The 19,284-nt window shown below is 41.2% G+C and overlaps 2 protein-coding genes across 2 annotated transcripts; both read left to right on the forward strand.

Moving 5' to 3' along the window:
- Positions 1 to 2,608: 2,608 nt before the first annotated feature.
- LOC133830332 (folate-binding protein 1-like) lies at positions 2,609 to 3,318 on the forward strand. Its single transcript, XM_062260308.1, has one exon. The coding sequence runs from the start codon at positions 2,698 to 2,700 to the stop codon at positions 3,166 to 3,168; it is 471 nt and encodes a 156-aa protein (XP_062116292.1). The 5' UTR covers positions 2,609 to 2,697; the 3' UTR covers positions 3,169 to 3,318.
- Positions 3,319 to 3,420: 102 nt separating this feature from the next.
- LOC133832087 (uncharacterized) lies at positions 3,421 to 5,968 on the forward strand. Its single transcript, XM_062262472.1, has 9 exons — positions 3,421 to 3,424; positions 3,508 to 3,554; positions 3,657 to 3,731; positions 4,405 to 4,509; positions 4,666 to 4,755; positions 5,152 to 5,270; positions 5,348 to 5,456; positions 5,565 to 5,691; positions 5,897 to 5,968. The coding sequence occupies exons 1-9, from the start codon at positions 3,421 to 3,423 to the stop codon at positions 5,911 to 5,913; spliced, it is 693 nt and encodes a 230-aa protein (XP_062118456.1). The 3' UTR covers positions 5,914 to 5,968.
- Positions 5,969 to 19,284: the final 13,316 nt, after the last annotated feature.

Here is a 19,284-nt window from a genome sequence, read left to right on the forward strand (position 1 = left end):
CGAGCATGTATAGGATGTCTCAAAGGGAACCAACTGGTGGCCAGATAATGTTATAATTCGTCAGTAAAAAAGGTAGGGAAGGGACCCTGCACTGCACAGCTTGTAGGCCCCGGTCACCAAAAATAGGAGCAAAAATGTCAGCTAAAGCATTTAGGCCGGAAGGCAGAGTAGAATCCTCGGGAGTAGAAGGGTTGTCTTGTTCGAAAATAGAGAAGGTAAGATCCTAGACAACTGGAACATATTCGGTGGATACAGTCTAGGCCTCAGCTTGTTCTCGCTTGGTACAGTATTGCATAAGCTCCTCGAAAGCCTCTTCCAGGTAGCTGTAATCCACCCCCTTATTGCGCACCCAGAAGTCATAGAAAGTGCTCATGCCAAAAGCCTCATAGGCCGTGACATCAACAACCCTGCCAGCTTTCTCTTCATCAAAGGCCTTCGCTAGTTCATCCATCACCACCTGAATGGCTCTCCTCTCGGCAACATTCCTCATGGAAATTTCCTTCAACTCCTTGTCTCTTCTCTCCAGAAGATTGACATCAAGATTCCTCTGGTCGACAGCAATCTATAGCCCATCATTTTCATTGGAAATATGCTCGATGGTCTGCTGAAGATTTCGGACCTGCTCAGTCAATTGGGCAACATGAGAGGCTTTGTCCTCAGACTCTTTCACCAAGCCAACCACATGTTTGCTCACCCCCTTGGCTCGATAATGAGCGTAGCTGAGAGCTAGCATACCCTGCAATATGAATGGAAAAAATTTAGAACAAATAACAAAAGAAAAAGATTAGTTAAACACCAAGCAGATCAATTATTTACGCTAGCAATATCATGAAGACCGGTGCTAGTGATGTAATCCAGGGATTTGGTATCAAGGGTATTCATGAATTCAACTTGGGAGGTAGACACCATTTTTATATGTCCCAGTTGGATGGCCAGGGCTTTCTTTAGAGTCTCGTGGATCTCCTCACTAGGGTCCTCAACAACGCCTTCTGGGGCTCTGCTCGGGGTGGCCAGCTCTAGTGCAGTGTTCGTAAGGTAACCACGTCGGTAGAAAGTCCTTTGCTTTTGCCAGATTTGCTCGACGGTGTATGCGCCTTTTTCCGAGAGGGAGTCTTATCAGGGATCTTCTCGACCCACTCAGTAGCTTCAGCAGGTGAGTCAGCTTTCTGACGCTTGGCTGAGGGAACCTCACTGCTAGGACAACTCGTATGCTTCTGGGCAAACTTCTTGAAAAATACGGACGACATATTTGCAAACTAAAAGCAAAAGATTAGTAAAGGAGTCGAGCAGGGTCATAGTAAGAAAAAAACATAATTAAGAAAAGTAAAAGCAAGTTATGAGAAGAGAGTCAGATCACCCTCTTTGGCTCCCCCTAGCTGTCGGCTGCCTCGAGCGCAAGATCCTCATCACTGGGTGATGAGTCTGAATCTATCACTACTACAAAATTGTACTTAGACGACATGCATGAGATGACGTTTGTAGTAGAACTGTTGTATCATGTTAAAAATATACATGATACAACAGTCGCTCACAAACTATTGTGCCATGCAAATTAAAACTCACATGAAACGACAGTTCGAATGAGACTGTTGTAACATGCCTATTTTTAACATGAGACAACATTTCTACTTAAACTGTTGTCTAATACAATACGAATTTTCTAATCAATACCAATTTTGAGACTATAAAGAAATATTTCCCTCTAAATTTATATTATCATTTATTTGGATAAATAATAATATATATCCAATTGGATGAAAGGTTTATCCTAAAATTTGTGAGATTTAAAATAAATTATGATTTAATTATAATATTTGGGATTAAAAGAAAGAGTTTTGATTAGTCAAGATTATTGGATTAATATATTATTTAATTAAAAATGGGGTTTTTAAAAAATAAAATGAATTTAGTAAAGGACTTAATAGAGATGATTTTTGAAATTTGGGGCCAAAAGGAAATTAAAGAAATTGATTTTATAATAAGATTTTATTTAATTAAAGTAAAAAACTAAAGATATTATTTTATTTTTCCTCTGACCTTGTTTCTCTTTTCCGATTTCTTCTTCTTCTTTTTTCCCCCAATTTCTTTTGCTGCTGCTCGTCGTCCCTGTCAATGAAGCGCCGAACGAGACAAACATTGTTGTCTCTGCATCCGAGCATCTCATTAATTTTCTGAGCACGGCAAAGGCGTAACTTTTGGGCAGATTTGGGGAAGCAAGAACTTCCAGTGTCTAGGAAAATATGGGTAAGCATCTCTTTCAAACAACATTCTTTCAGATTTGGTGATTTCCGGCATTAGCATATTTGGTTGTTCTTTGTGGTGAATTTATTATATGTGGGAAATAGTTAAGTTCTGTTCTGGGTTTGATAATAGGTTTGGTTATTTGGGGCTTCTTCTCTGTAAATGCGAATTTGTAAGGGTATTGACTCATGTTGTACCATTGTATGTCTTTGTATTGTAAAGAAAGAAGAAGAAGAAATTACGGTAAAGCTATGGGCAGAAATCAAGATCGTAATTTCTATTAAGTATCTTCCATTTGTGTTTCTTTCATTCTTTTTTCTTTTTTAGCATCTCTGTATCTATCTTTGTGTTATTCTATAAAATTTAATCCACAAGTTGGCGTTCATCCAGGACCTCCTAGATTATGCAGCTCTTTGTGTGACAGTTTTTAATGCTTGCTCTGATGCTTGCTTCTCCATGGAGGCAATGACACAGGTTCTAGCACCATGTGGGGTAAATGATTTTGTTTGTGGTAGGGCTTCACAGTGGGTTCATAATGGCACAGAGTTGTGTCATGCTGCAGGATTTGCTGTTAAAGATGATCTGCTTGGTGAAGAAACATCTTGCTATGGTGGTAAAGCCAGTCTAAACTTAATTTCTGATTCATGGAAATCTTCACGGTCATCTTCAATGCCCCAGAAAACTGGGGCTGCAGGCCTGTTAGATGATTTTCATCAGTGGGTGCTGGAAATGGCATTTGCTGATAGAGTTTCATGGGCAGTTGGAGGGATGGTTCTTACAGCTGGATTATTGTTTTTGAGCAAACAGAAAAGTCACAACCATCGTCAGAAACTAGCTGCTATTCAACGCACTGCTAGGAAAATGGAAGCCCAAATGAACCAGAACTATCCTGGTTACCAAGCAAATAAGAAGGCAAGTAAAAGATGATTTTTCTATATGTGAACATATAATTAGTTGATCAATTTTCCTCTGGAAATGTATTATTAAATTACTTGTCTAGCATAGTTAGTTGAGTTATTGTAACATTAAAACAATTTTTGTTTCCTTTTTGTTTTTACTATTTTATTATTAGAAGTTGACATGTATCAAAAAAATACAATAACACACAGTTGACCAAGGTATTTTCAAATATTTATTAAGGATTTTTGGCTGTTAACATGTGCCACTCTTTTTAGAACTATGAGTACTTTCATGTGACTTAGTTTTTCACGAGTCAGAGAATAATTTTCTGAATGTTGGATTGGTGTTTTTATTGATATGTGATAGCTTTCTTCATAACTTTTAGGACTAGCTCAGAACTTCTGTTGAATCCGGTAAGTATCATATGTTTACTTTAGTGACAGAAGTTCTTAATCTTATGCAGTGTGTATTTATACTATTTATAGATAACGTTTTAATTAGAAGTACTTTTTCAGGTTTTGATTTGTAGAAACGAGGCTGAGAAATGCTTAATTGAAACATCTATTAATTCATTGCGCATAAGCCTCAAGGTAATTATGAGCAATTCTTGTTTACTTCAGAAAATTTAAACAGTTTGAGATAACTGAGTCTATGTTATCAATATTATTAACTCTGTTTATTTTCACATTGATATGGAAACTTATGGTGAGAAACTGCGTCAGCGGTCTTTGTTGTTTGAGTTATGATTATATTATGGATCTTCATTTATATATGAATGAACCTTATAGTTATTATGTAGAACTTCACTAATTTTTTATTTTAACAGCATGAGAGATCAATCAAGTCAGGCTTAAATAGTAAGATTCAAATGTATAATAAAATGTGTTGTAGAAATGTAATATAGAAACTTCTTACATAGCCCAAATTTTGTGATTATTGTGGACCACTAATAAAGAGGGCATTCCATGCATGATTTGGTGATTTTTATATGCACGGCAAATCATTTTTTTTCTTTCTTAAAAGATAATTGAATATATTGAATGCAAAATTACTTATTGTGTGTGATATAATATGGAGACTTTTTCACATAAGACGAAGCCTGCCCTATGTGGGCTTTTCCTGTAAATTTCAACTTCAAATCTTTTTTCGACACAATTCATAAGACGAAGCCTGCCCTTCCTGTAAGTTTCAACTTCGAATCTTTTTTCGGCACAATTCATATTATAGGTCTGATAAGGGTACATCAATTTTCCTCTTGCATAGGTGAAGCAGGCAGATGAACTAGAAAACATACTAACTAAAAAAATTCTTAGATTTTTGTCAATGAGAGCAGAAGCATTTCAGGTGCTTAGAAGAAAACCAGTACAGGTACGTAGTCTTTGTTACTTCTGTAGTGGTCAAGACATTTCTAGAGTCTGGCATTAACATACAGATTTACTTGCTGTGTGTATATGGAATTTAACATTTTATCAGTCTTAGGACTATCAGTCTATTCATTTGCTCTTTTTGCTGCTTTGCATGCAGGGTTATGATATTAGCTTCCTTATAACAAATTACCACTGTGAGGATATGCAGAAGCACAAGCTCATTGATTTTATCGTACAATTCATGGAGGCAAGAACATTATTAAAATCTCATAAAATTCATATTTCAATAAATGGTAGAAGATATATGTGTATTCCATTTGATAGTTTAATATTAAGTGATTCAGGACATAACAATGAACCCCGTAAGTTTCTACAGTCTAATTCTGAAACAATTCCTTTCAAGAACACATATTTACAGTTGTTTAGTAGAGTTCAGATAGTAAATACTCAATCGTATGCGATTTCCCTGTATTTATACATTGTCATCTCAGACCTGAACTAGATATTGAACAAAATTATCCTTTATGGTTCAACTGGGTATCGAAAACCTGATGCAGTGGTTAAAACTCTGGGAAAAGGGTTTAGGAGTTCATTGTTTTGTAAATATGAAGGTTTGCTGATTATTTTTTTCTTATTTGTATAGGGTTTTCATGTTGATTACCTTCCTAAAGGCAGAAGGCAGTGGCTTGCGTTTAACGTGCGCTCTGCTGATGATGAAGGGGGTTGGAAATCATCTCTTCCAGCAGTTGCTGAATTTAACAGGCTCAAGGTTTGTTGGCTTAATAATTTCATGATATTTGTTTTAAAATAAATGAAACTTTATTTTCTTGTTTGCTCAGCATTCTATCGCTTCTCCTTAAACATGGCACTAGAGTGAGCCAAAAGAATAAATTCCGATTGACTGCATTTCATACGGCTGTTGGTAATGGTAACTCACAGGCACTTCAGGTATGAAAAAAATCTCACGTCAATCTAGTCTGGTGTTCTCTTTGAGTTGACAGATATGCATATGTTTCTTTCTAGAAATTTATTAGTTTTTTAACTTTGAGCTGACAGATCCTTCTACTGGAAGATCCTGATGGTATCAACTACAAGACAGAGATGAAAGAAACGCCACTGTTTTTTGCAGTAAAGAATGACCATATGGATTGTGCAGAGATTCTTTTGCGCTGGGGAGCAAACAGTGAAGTTCTGAATTTGCTTTAGGAACAATGTTTAGTCCTTTTCGTCCTGCTCATAACGACTATGTTCATTTTACTTTTAGTCTCTAAGAATAAGACCATCGCCCATGCACTTCTGATGCTTTCTTTTATTTTTCGGTTGCGGCTGTATGCATATGCATGAACGGACCATTATATATGCTCTTCAATTCAACTTATGCTTACCAGTAGACAAAGACCAATAGATTTAGCAAAGTCGCAAGATATGCGTTTTATGCTAAATCCAACCAATATCAGTCTTAGTAAGTTGAATTTTACTCTATTTATTTTATATTTTTAATGCGATTATAATAATGTAATCTCACTTCTCTGGTATCTGCATGTAGTAAATCGTAAACTCTCTTTGCAACAGAAACATACAACATTGTTACAAGATGATGAGTTTTTCTTGGACACTGGAGGAACACTCCTAAGCATGACAGATGGAGAGACCCCCTACGAAAGGTGCTACTAATGGTCTTCTATGTTCCTGGGATATTTATATCCATTAATATGGTCTCATTAAATTCATAAAAAAAATAAAGTTTAAAAATAAATTATTTTTTTTTTATTTGTTCCTGGTAAAATATTTTGAATTATTGTATACGGATAGAGAAGCTTCTGTTTGACCCCTATACATTTCATTCAGAAAATGAGAAAATCATTTGTCCCATGGTAATAAGCAAATAAGTAACTAAGTCAATCTATCACTCGTTTAGTACCTGCATCTACCTTTAGCTATCATAATTGAATTTTTTTTGCCTTTTACAACAGTAATAAAAAAATTGATTGGATATTAGACCTATTTTGTTATAAATTTCGATTAACATCGCAAGTATAGATAGCTAGGTTTATATAATATGCATATCATCCTTAGATCTAATCCATTATATTGAAAATTTTCTATTTAAAGCAATTATTCATCACCTGGCAAGCGATGTGTCGTCATCATGCGGGTGATTATCAGGTACATTTGCTGGCAGTAGTATTATTATTCTTTTATTCTTTTTAATATTATACATGTGTATTTTAGAGGAGTTTGAATATCTTAAATATTCATCCATAGTGAAGTAGGTTCTGGGATTATAATTGTGTGCTGTAGTGATAACGGAAGGTTGAAAACTTGCATGTATTAGTGAAGTAGGTTTTGAAAATTTTGTGTGCTGCCGTGATATATGGATGAAAACATGTGTGTTGTTTGATTTGTTTGTGTTGATTGTGATAGATGGCTAAGCTAGTAAATTAGGGTATTTGCTGTCCGATTTACTTTTATACTTTAATGTTTTCTCTTCAAAATTTTAATGACAATACTCCTATAAATGATATCGCAATGAATATGTTGTCACACTTGGACTGATACATTGGTAGCAAGCAATGTTTAAAATACCGCTAATACGCCTCAAGGCGTTTTGTTTTTGTGAGTGGCGTACGCCTCACATATTTAATTAAAAAAATAATTTTATAACATTTAAAGATATAAAGTAAGATCAATGTGTCTTATAAAACTCAAACAAAGAGTAAGAAATATCATAAAACTCAAACATACCATAAAATGTATCATAAAACTCAAACATACCATAAAATGTATATTTTGATCTTGTAATTTTTAGATTTGGAACGTACTGAGTTCTATTTCTGCCTGTTGATTCTGTCTGGACTATGTTGTAATTACACAAGAAATTATGAATGAATATAGTGGTTGAAAATAGAGAAATGAAAAAATTCTCATATTCTACATGGGACGTCGGTCTCCACAAAACTGTCGTCTTATGTATTGCGGGGGACAATGCTTGCACATAAATTGTCATCTCATGTACTGCAGGAGGATGACGCTTGAGTAGGAACTGTTGTCTGATTTACTGCAGTTGATGACGCTTGCACATAAATTGTCGTCTCTTGTACCACAAGAGACAACGCTTGTATAGGAACCATCGTCTCATTTACGACAAGAGATGGCGCTTTTATTTAAACCGTCATGTCATGATTTACATGGCATGACATTGCATGGGATGATGGTATTAGAACCGACGTACGAGAGTCCATACGACGGTTTAAAACCATTGTCCCATGTCAATTTTGTAGTAGTGTATATGCTCTACTGCAGCCTGCTTGCCCTTTCCAGGCTTGGGGCAGCGGTAGTTTTGGGAGCACCTTGCCCAGCAGGCTCCTTGATAGCGACTCCAGCCGAGCTTCTTGTTCAGTGAGCTATGCAGGGTCTGAATGTAGGAATTTATGACTTGGTTTGCTTCTTGCTAGGTGGTGGACTGGGCGACCTAGTGCGGGACAGAGGTTTCCTAGGCAATTGCCTGGTAAGGGTGGCACCCTTGGCCTTCGTCTTGGGATGAGGGTAGAGCCCAGAAGATGGAATTATTTTTGCGGTGGTCAAGGCCACCAGATATTTATGGTAAGGTTCCATGGCAGCTAGTTCTATGGCCCTTCTCTCCGTCTCTCTGGTGGGGGCCGACCAGCTAAAGGGGTCGTTGCGACGGAAGGACTTGTTATCAGCAACAATGTCTGTTGTGACGAAGTATTGACTGGCATACTCCCCAACCTTGCAGATACCTTCTGTATTCTCTAAGTAAATATTGGAGTCTCGGTGGCTAAAGAAAAAAATACCCCACCTGCCTTGTCGAGGGCTGGACTTGAGGTCAAAGAAATAATTTATTTCGTGTGCAGTCGGCACTGGCCAGTTTAAGGATTTTTACAGAACATAGAGGGTCGAGAGGAGCCGGATGCCCTTAGGACTGATTTGGGTGGGGCAAAGCCCAAAATAATCTGCCACACTGCAGAAGTATGGCAGAAATGGAAGAGTGGCGTCAGGGATAATATGAAATCTGCACCAGGCATAGAATTGGGCTCTAGGGTGCTCGACAGTCTATACAGTAGTAGGTTTGAGGATGGAAACATCTTTGAGATTGAAATGATTTTGATGTTCTACAATTTTTTGTCAGAAATAGTGCTAGTAGAAGCTACGTACAAGGGGGGCCTCCTCTGTCTCTGAAGCAGGGTTGAGAATGGCCTCAGTATAAATCTCTGTGGCATAGTCCATTTTGGTTTCCCCTTCCTGCCCTGAGGTGCTCGGCTCTTCCTCAGCGGGTGGGACCTCCTACGCATCCTTGGCAGTGGCACGGCATGCCACGTGGGGATCTTCCTCCTCCGCACCAAGGTTAGTTTTTTGTATGTGGCCATTGATTTTTCCAAGTGGTGAGTTACAAGCCAGTTCGGTGGTCACCTTCCCTCTACACACACAAGAAAAAGGGAAAGGTGAGGCGAGAGAACCGAACAGTACTGGTCAATAGGGATGTCATAGGTTATACCAACTAGCCCAGAACAAACACGATATGGCATACCGAACAGTAGACAGATTGGATCGAAAGCAAGAAAATCTGAGAAAGTGGAAGGTTTTCCCCAAAAAAGTTTTTTGACTGTTGTTCTTGGTGTTCTTCAAGAACACCAAATGTAAGTTAACAAAAAGGGGACGTTAAAACCTGGTTTTTATAAAATCTTATATGTGCAAATCTAACATGCCACACAGTAATAGAATTTGAGTCAAGCGCTTGTTGTCACAAAAATGTCGTCGCAGTAGATTCATATGCCACACAAGAAAAGAGGTTTACTGCGAAGAATTTTGTCGTCCCTAAAGGTGCAATAATCGTCCCTAAAGCTATTTAAAGATGACATATTATCGTAAAAATGTCTTCGTAGTAGATTTGTATGTGTATAGTGCTACCGCGATAAAAATGACGTCGTCACTATACATGTAGCGCCCTACTACCGTAGAGTCGTTACTAAGTGAGTTTAAAAACGTGCAATCACTCGCTAATCGAGGCTTTTAAAGCAAAAGTGTAATTAAATCATAAACAGCGTAGAAACTTTAGAAATAACTCTATTTCATTGAAAATCATAAAAGTTTAACACTTGGGATCCAAAAATACTGTTTAGAAATATTTACAACATATAAGTACAACCAAGTCGGCTAAACGACAAAATCTAGGTTTTATTACAATCATCTCCAAAAATCCACTGGCTGTGGCAGCCAGGCAGGACAAACATGTACACGCCGCTTCATGCTTGCTATACTCATGGTTGGTTGACTTTCTCCTTACCCTTACCGGCACCACAGAGCACCCGTGAGCCGAAGCCCATCTAGAAAACCCACAAGCAGATAACATATGCAAAACAAAAACATAGCATATAAACAGACCATCAATAGGCTAAACACATACGGCCAAGCCGTCCAGGCGCTTTACCAGGCCCTGGGTTTACGGTCCACACTGTGAGGATATCCCAGGTATCCTTTAGGGTCTGGCCCTGGAAGCTCGCACTCCACGTAGCTCGACGCTGCTCCCAGTCCCTTGCCGTACTCGGCCTTGCACTCAACGTGCCCAACGCCATTCCCGGCCCTTTGTCGTTCCCGGCCCCTGCCGACCTCGGCCTGCGCCGTTCCCGGCCTGCGCCGAACATTTACACAATAGCATTCATAACATAATAATCATATACAGAACACTAACAAACTCAATCAAGGGCTACGCCCTGCAATTCAAACATATTGGGGCTCAGCCCTGCATACAAGCTCTATGGGAACAGTGGTTTCCTTATCTGTGTCCCGAGCACCGATATCTCGAGCACAGTCCCCTAACTTGAGCCTCACCGAAACCCTAGTCACAACGCATTAACAATATACATCCATCAAGTTCCAATCCATTAAATAACTTTGAGCCATAACTCTAATCCCCGGGACCTTGAATTCTGCCAATCCGGGTGACAAAATCCATCCCGAGCCTTAACCTTTGAGTTCCCAAGCCTAAACACACTTAAAAACACAAACTGGCACTAAGAGTCACGGCCCTACCCACAAGCGCCGCAACTAGCCTCAAAACAGAGGCTAGCACCTCCCTGAAGCACGCACGGGCCTCGGCGCACTTGGCCAAGCGCCGCAGCGCGTATCAAACACCATGGCCTCCCATGGCCGCGCACGCACACGAGCCGCGGCATGCCCCTCCTAGGGCCGCAGCTCTCACCTCCATACCTAGAAATCTCCATCTTTTCCTGCATTTTCCTCAAACCAATTCACCCAAAACCAAACTAGCAATTCCAGATTATCACCACAAAGGTTCTAACACAGTATTAGCATCAAAACCCAACAAAGTCTAGCCCCAAACTCAGCCAAGCAATCAAGAACAAATTTCAAACTTAGCTAACATGCAAACTCAGATATTCAACCTTAAAACCAGCTGATAAATTGACACAATTCAACATATTAGGAAGTTACCTTTGCTAGATTATACTTCTGAGCCAATCCTCTAGATTCCAAGCTACAATTCTCCAAAGCCCCAACTTGAAACTCTGAATTTCCTAGCTCTCTTCCACAAGATTTCCCCCTTAGTGCAGCTTTTAGAGTAAAGAGAGAGAATGGTAGAGTCCAAGATCGGTTTCTCCAAGTTTCCCAACAGTTCCTTTATTTTGTTTTATTTAGCTTAAATCTATAGGGTTACCTCAAGGCTCGGGGTACCAAAACGTCCCCGAGGGCAGAATGGTCAATTTCCCCAATATTCCCTCCTAGACATTCTATCCTCAAATATATCTCCAAATATTTATTTCCATAACCCGATAACCCCATACTACATCTAATACCCAAAGTACCCCTCGACTCGCCCTGAGTCGGATTCTCAACCCCGTTGTGACTTTCTGGCTAACCGCTCCCCAAGTCTGTCTCGGATCGTGCTACACAGAAATATATCACATGCATATCATATTTATCACATTTACGCTCTCAACGGGCTAAAATCACAAACATACCCCTAATATCCAAACGGGACCCACATGCACATTTAACTTAACTAAACATGCATCTCTATCACATACTCACATAAATTCACGTATTAACATATTAAGTCATTTATTGCCCTCTAGGCACGCTAATCAAGGCCCTAAGCCCTATTAGAAAATTTGGGTCGTTACAACTATCCCCTCCTTACAGAAATTTCTTCCTCAAAATTACCTGAACAACTCGGGATACCGCTCCCTCATCTGTGACTCAGGTTCCCACGTCGCCTCCTCAATCTTGTTGTTCCTCCACAACACCTTCACCAAGGCAATGGTCTTGCTCCGCAAGACTTTATCTTTTCGGTCAAGAACCTGAACCGGCTTCTCCTCATAGGACAAATCCTGATCAAGCTCCAGATTCTCATAACTTAGAACGTGCGTCGAATCTGACACATACTTCCAAAGCATAGACACATGGAAAACATCATGAACCCTTGATAAAGCTGGAGGCATCACTAGTCTGTAAGCTACCTCTCCAACCCGCTCCAGAATCTCGAAGGGGCCAACAAACCTAGGGCTCAGCTTACCCCAAACGCTAAACCTTTTCACTCCCCTCAAAGGTGAAACCCTAAGAAACACATGATCACCAACCTGAAATTCCACGCCCCTGCGTTTCAGGTCTGAATAGCTCTTCTGACGACTTTGGGAGGCGAGCATTCACGCTCTAATCTTCTCAATTGCCTCATTGGTTCTCTGAACCATCTCTAGACCCAGATATCTCCTCTCACCTGTCTCATCCCAATGAACAGGTGATCTACACTTCCTTCCATAAAGCATCTCGTACAGAGCCACTCCGATGGTCGCCTGATAATTGTTGTTGTACGAGAACTCGATCAAAGGGAGATATTTACTCCATGATCCCCCAAAATCTAGCACACAGGCTCGCAACATATCCTCTAATATCTGAATCATCCTCTCAGACTGTCCATCTATCTGAGGATGATAAGCGGTACTAAACCGTAACTGCGTGCCCATAGCCTTCTGCAGACTCTCCCAAAACTTAGAAGTGAAGGTGGGGTCTCTGTTGGATACTATCGACCTCGGAGCCCCATGAAGTCGAACAATCTCCTTCACATACAACTCAGCGTACTGCTCCACAGTATAAGTTGTCTTAACAGGCAAAAAAGTGGGCGAACTTGGTATACCTATCCACAATCACCCACACCGAGTCATGTTGTCCTATAGTTCTCGAAAAACCAACCACAAAGTCCATAGTGATATCTTCCCACTTCCATTCTGGAATCCCCAGAGGCTGTAGTAACCCTGCGGGCCTCTGATGCTCAGCCTTAACCTGCTGGCATGTTAAGCACTTGGCCACATAATCCACCACATCCCTCTTCATGCCCGACCACCAATACAGAGCTCTCAAGTCTTGGTACATCTTCGTCGTACCCGGGTGCAAGGAATAGAGAGTGGTATGCGATTCATCTAAGATCTCTCGCCGGATATTAGAATCCATCGGAACGCAGATCCGACCCTTGTACTTTAGTAACCCCATCTCTGAAATAGAAAAGTCCTTAGTCGCTCCGACTAAGACATTCTCTCTGTGACCCCTCAACTGGGAATCTTTCCCCTGCGCCTCCTTGATCCTCTCAAGGAGTGTAGACTGAAGAGTGATGTTTGCCAACTGACCAACCACCAACTCTATACCTGCTCTGGTCATCTCCTCGGCTAGCTTATCAGATATCTTCCTCGAACTAAACAACTGTCCCGGGCTTTCCGACTCAATGCATCAGCCACCACATTAGCCTTCCCAAGATGGTATAGGATATCACAATCATAATCCTTAACCAATTCCAGCCACCGCCTCTGGCGCATATTCAGGTCCTTCTGAGTAAAGAAATATTTTAGGCTCTTGTGGTCGGTGTATATCTCACGCTTCTCACCATAGAGATATTGTCTCCAAATCTTAAGTGCGAACACCATTGCTGCCAACTCCAAATCATGCGTGGGATACCTCTGCTCATACTCCTTTAACTGTCTAGATGCATAGGCTATCACCTTACCAGCTTGCATCAACATGCATCCCAAACCCTGTCTGGATGCGTCACAATAAACCACAAACTTTTCATTGTCTGTCGGCAAACTTAACACTGGCAGGGTGATCAGTCGCCGCTTCAACTCCTTGAAGTGTTCTCACATATGTCCGTCCAGACATACCTTGCCTTCTTCTTTGTCAGTTCTATCAAAGGCGTAACTATTCTGGAGAAACCCTCTACAAACCGCCGATAAATACCCTGCTAAACCCAAAAAGCTTCTCACTTCGAGAACGTTGCTTGGTCTAGGCCAATCTCTGACCACCTCAATCTTACTCGGGTCAACCAAAATCCCCTCCTTACTAACAATATGGCCTAGATATGTAACTTGTGGTAACCAAAACTCACACTTATTGAACTTAGCATATAACTTATGCTCCCTCAACCGCTGTAAAACCAACTGCAGATGCTGCTCGTGCTCTGCCTCCGACTGAGAATACACCAAGATGTCGTCCATGAACACAATCACAAACTTATCCAAATAATCCCTGAAAACCCTATTCATCATGTCCATAACGGTTGCTGGGGCATTGGTTAATCCAAAGGACATAACCAGGAATTCATAGTGTCCATACCTCGTTTGGAAAGCGGTCTTTGGTATGTCCTCCTCTTTAATCCTCAACTGATGGTAACCTAATCGAAGGTATATCTTGGAAAACACTGTTCTTCCCTGTAACTGATCAAATAAATCGTCGATCCTCGGCAGTGGATACTTGTTCTTAATGGTTAACTTGTTTAACTTCTTGTAATCAATACACATCCTAAGGGATCCATCCTTCTTCTTAACTAACAATACTGGAGCACCCCATGGTGAGAAACTCGGTTTGATGAACCCCAAATCAAGTAACTCCTGCAACTGAATCTTTCAACTCCTTCAATTCTACTGGAGCCATTCTGTAAGGTGTCCTAGATACTGGCTCTGCTCCTGGTACCAACTCTATAACAAAGTCAATCTCCCGCTGCGGCGACAACCCTGGGAAATCTGCCGGAAACAAATCTGGAAACTCACACACCAATCTAGTCTCACCCGGTCCAACCGACACCACCTTAGAGGTAACCACAATGCTCGCTAAAAATCCCATGCAACCTTCCTGCATCAGATTTCTAGCCTTCAATGTTGAAATCATTGGTACCCGCGGTCCACTAACTGTCCCCACAAACACAACGGGTACCACCCCTTCCGGTTCAAAAGTCACCATTATGCGCTTGCAGTCAATTGTTACCCCATACTTCGATAACCAATCCATCCCTAGAATCATATCAAAGTCATCCATCTCTAACTCAATCAAATCAACAGACAGATCCCTACCATCCACCTCTACTGGCAATGCTCTAATCCATTTCCTAGAGACTACCAGTTCTCCTGTTGGCAACAAGGTCTGAAATCCCTAGCATACACCCCACTAGGTCTACAAAGATGATCTATCACTCTAGCCGATACAAATGAATGGATAGCCCCTGAATCAAACAATGAAGTATAAAGAGAACCAGCACTAGAGATCTGACCTATCACTACTGAGGGGCTAGCCTCCGCCTCGGTCTAAGTCAAAGTAAATACCCTAACAGGAGCAAGACTGTCACTCTGCTTCAGCTCCTCTTTATTGACTTATGGGAAATCTCTCTTCAGATGGCTGGCACTTTCACAAACAAAGCAGGCCCTGATCCTGCACTCACCCTGGTGTCGTCGCCTGCACCGTGGACAAACTGGAAAGCTCCTCCAGTTGTCACTTCCACCCTGACGGCCAGTAGAAGCACCCCGTGCCCTCCTATCTGAACTGGGAGGAATAAAGAAATCTGGGGCCTTCCTCTTTTGCTCACTAGAACTACCACCCCGACTAGATCCAACAAAAGGAGGCACTATCCTCCTGGCATCATGCCTAGCAGCGTTTTCCTTCCAGATCTGATCTTCGGCCCTCTCAGCTGTAAGCGCCTTGTCCACTACCTAGGCATAAGTAATAGTCTCTGGATCCAAAGTAATATTCACATTGCAGGCGAACATAACGTTCAACCCCCGCACAAACTTGTCCCTTCTTGCCGCATCACTCGGCACTAAATCTGGCGCAAACTTCGCCAATCTATCAAACTGTAAAGCATACTCTGTCACTGTGAATCGGTTCTGAGTCTGGTTGATGAACTCATCAACCTTCGCAGCTCGAACTGCCACACTGTAATACTTCTCATTAAATAAATTTCTGAACTCTTCCCAGGTCATAACTGTTACATTCCTTCTCTGAACCACCATGTCCCACCAGATGCGAACATCCTCTCTAAACATGTAGCAAGCACAAGCTACCCTCTCATTTCCCTGAACCCTCATAAAATCCAGAATTGAGGAAATCATATTCATCCACTGCTCTGCCCGCAGTGGGTCTGGTCCACCCTCGAAGGTGGGAGGATGTTGTTTCCTGAACCTCTCATACAAAGGTTCCCACTTATCCTCCATAGCAGATTGAACCAGCACTGGCGCCGCACCCTACTAAACTGGCAGCCCAGTAACCTGACGTGAGGCCTGCCGCCTCAACTATCGCAACTCTTCCTCTGTTTGCTGCAGTCTCGCTTCCATCTCGGCAAACATCTCTTGCCAATTCTGTGGGGCAGGTGGAGGGTCCTGACCCTGGTTGTCATCCTCGGCCCTACTGCCGCGAAGTCTAGATGATTGTCGAGGCATCTCAACAAATATGCCTGCAACCAACGCCGCCGCTCATCAAGCATGATAACAACATCCAAAACCACCTCCCAAGCACATCAACCATCCACAAACAGTAATTCACATCACATACAGATATCATATCGCACACAACGGGCCATGCCCTGGCATCATGCATATGTTAACTCATTTTTCATGCTCTATATGAGATAAGCAGGCAAAAAGGGCATTCAAGCACATATTCAAGCATATTAGTCAATCATACCAACCAACCCTGAGTCGAGCTTGTCACTGACAGCGAGTGTACAAGTTCGGTCAATCTCCAGAACCATAAACCTTGGCTCGCTCTGATACCAAGTTGTAACGCCCTACTACCTTAGAGCCGTTACTAGGTGAGTTTAAAAACGTGCAATCACTCGCTACTCGAGGCTTTTAAAGCAAAAGTGTAATTAAATCATAAACAGAGTAGAAACTTTAGAAATAACTCTATTTCATTGAAAATCATAAAATTTTAACACTTGGGATCCAAATATACTATTTAGTAATATTTACAACATATAAGTACAACCAAGTCGGCTAAACGACAAAATCTAGGTTTTATTACAATCATCTCCCAAAATCCACTGGCTGTGGCAACCAGGCAGGCCATACATGTACACGCTGCTTCATGCTTGCTATACCCATGGTTGGTTGACTTTCTCCTTGCCCTTACCTGCACCACAGAGCACCCGTGAGCCGAAGCCCAATAAGAAAACCCACAAGCAGATAACATATGCAAAACAAACACATAGCATACGGCCAAGCCTTCCCAAGCGCTTTACCAGGCCCTGGGTTTACGGTCCACACCGTGAGGATATCCCAGGTATCCTTTAGGGTCTCGCCCTGGCAGCTCACACTCCACGTGCTCGACGCTGCTCCCGGCCCCTTGCCGAACTCGGCCTTAGACTCAACATGCCCGACACCGTTCCCGGCCCCTATCGACCTCAGCCTGGGCCGTTCTCGGCCCTTGCCGAACATTTACACAATAGCATTTCTAACATAATAAACATATACAAAACACTAACAAACTCAATCAAGGGCTACGCCCTGCAATTCAAACATATTGGGGCTCAGCCCTGCATACAAGCTCTATGGGAACAGTGGTTTTCTTACCTGCGTCCCGAGCTCTCCGAGCACCGATATCCCGAGCACAGCCCCCTAACTTGAGCCTCACCGAAACCCTAGTCACAACGCATTAACAATATACATCCATCAAGTTCTAAGTTATTAAATAACTTTGAGCCATAACTCTAATCTCCGGCACCTTGAATTCTATCAATCTAGGTGATAAAATCCATCCTGAGCCTTAACCTTTGAGTTCCCAAGCCTAAACACACTTAAAAACATCAACTGGCACTAAGAGTCGCAGCCCTACCCACAAGCCTCGCGGCTAGCCTCAAAACAGAGGCTAGCACCTCCCTGAAGCACGCACGGGCCGCGGTGCACTTGGCCAAGCACTGCAGCGCGCATCAAACACAATGGCCTCCCATGGCCGCGCACGCACATGGGCCGCGGCATGCCCCTCCTAGGACCGCGGCCCTCGCCTCCAAACCTAGAAATCTCCATCTTTTCCTGCATTTTCCTCAAACCAATTCATCCAAAACCAAACTAGCAATTCCATATTATCACCACAGAGGTTCTAACACAGTATTAGCATCAAAACCCAACAAAGTCTAGCCCCAAACTCAGCCAAGCAATCAAGAACAAATTTCAAACTTAGCTAACATGCAAACTCAGATATTCAACCTTAAAACCAGCTGATAAATTGACACAATTCAACATATTAGGAAGTTACCTTTGCTAGATTATACTTCTGAGCCAATCCTCTAGATTCCAAGCTACAATTCTCCAAAGCCCCAACTTGAAACTCTGAATTTCCTAGCTCTCTTCCTCAAGATTTCCCCCTTAGTGCAGCTTTGAGAGTAAAGAGAGAGAATGGTAGAGTCTAAGGTCAGTTTCTCCAAGTTTCCCAATAGTTCCTTTATTTTGTTTTATTTAGCTTAAATCTATAGGGTTACCTCAAGGCTCGAGGTACCAAAACGTCCCCGAGAGCAAAATGGTCAATTTCCCCAATATTCCCTCCTTGACATTCTATCCTCAAATATATCTCCAAATATTTATTTCCATAACCCGATAACCCCATACTACATCTAATACCCAAAGTACCCCTCGACTAGCCTTGAGTTGGATTCTCAACCCCGTTGTAACTTTCTGGCTAACCGCTCCCCAGGTCTGTCTCGAATCGTACTACACAGAAATATATCACATGCATATCATATTTATCCCATTTGCGCCCTCAACAGGCTAAAATCACGAACATACCCCTAATATCCAAACAGGACGCACATGCACATTTAACTCAACTATACATGCATCTCTATCACATACTCACATAAATTCACATATTAACATATTAATTAATTTATTGCCCTCCAGGCACGCTAATAAAGGCCCTAAGACCTATTAGAAAATTTGGGTCGTTACAATACATTTCTTCTGCAGTGACGACATGTCGGTCACAATAGAATATCTCATTTTGTTTTAAAAAAAAAACCGCTCTATTGTGATGACAAGTCTTCACTGTAGGGGGGTCGAAATTTTAAATTTTTAAATTTTAAAAAACCCTACTACGACAAAAATTCGTCGCAATAGATGCATGAAATCTGAAAGTTTCGTATTCTACAGTCATTCTATTGCGATGACATGTCGCTGCTGTAGATGTATTTTTATTAAAAAAATCAATTTAAAAAATAATTGGTATTAACTAAAAATTATTTTAATATTAATAAAAAATTATAAATTATTAATAGAAATTATAATAATATGAAATTAAAATTAAAAAATATCGTAGTTCAACTTAGTACAAACGTAAGTAGTACCAAAAATGTAAAAAAATAACACAAAATAGTAATAAGTTCAAAAGCATAACCTATGTAAATGTCATCTAAGTCAAACTCAATGTCCTCATCACTATCGGGCTTTTGTGTTGGTTGTTGTGGTGGCTGCTGAGGTGGAATTTGGCCTGAGAC

The sequence above is a fragment of the Humulus lupulus genome, chromosome 4 (genome assembly GCF_963169125.1).
Source record: "Humulus lupulus chromosome 4, drHumLupu1.1, whole genome shotgun sequence".
Taxonomy (NCBI): domain Eukaryota; kingdom Viridiplantae; phylum Streptophyta; class Magnoliopsida; order Rosales; family Cannabaceae; genus Humulus; species Humulus lupulus.

Excerpts from the sequence above, each read along its gene's own strand:
- LOC133830332 (XM_062260308.1), top strand. The coding sequence starts at position 2,698 with ATGGAGGCAATGACACAGGTTCTAGCACCATGTGGGGTAAATGATTTT.
- LOC133832087 (XM_062262472.1), top strand. Across the intron at positions 4,510-4,665 it reads TTAGAAGAAAACCAGTACAG|GGTTATGATATTAGCTTCCT; the intron begins GTACGTAGTCTT and ends CTTTGCATGCAG. Across the intron at positions 5,271-5,347 it reads GCAGTTGCTGAATTTAACAG|CATTCTATCGCTTCTCCTTA; the intron begins GCTCAAGGTTTG and ends TTGTTTGCTCAG.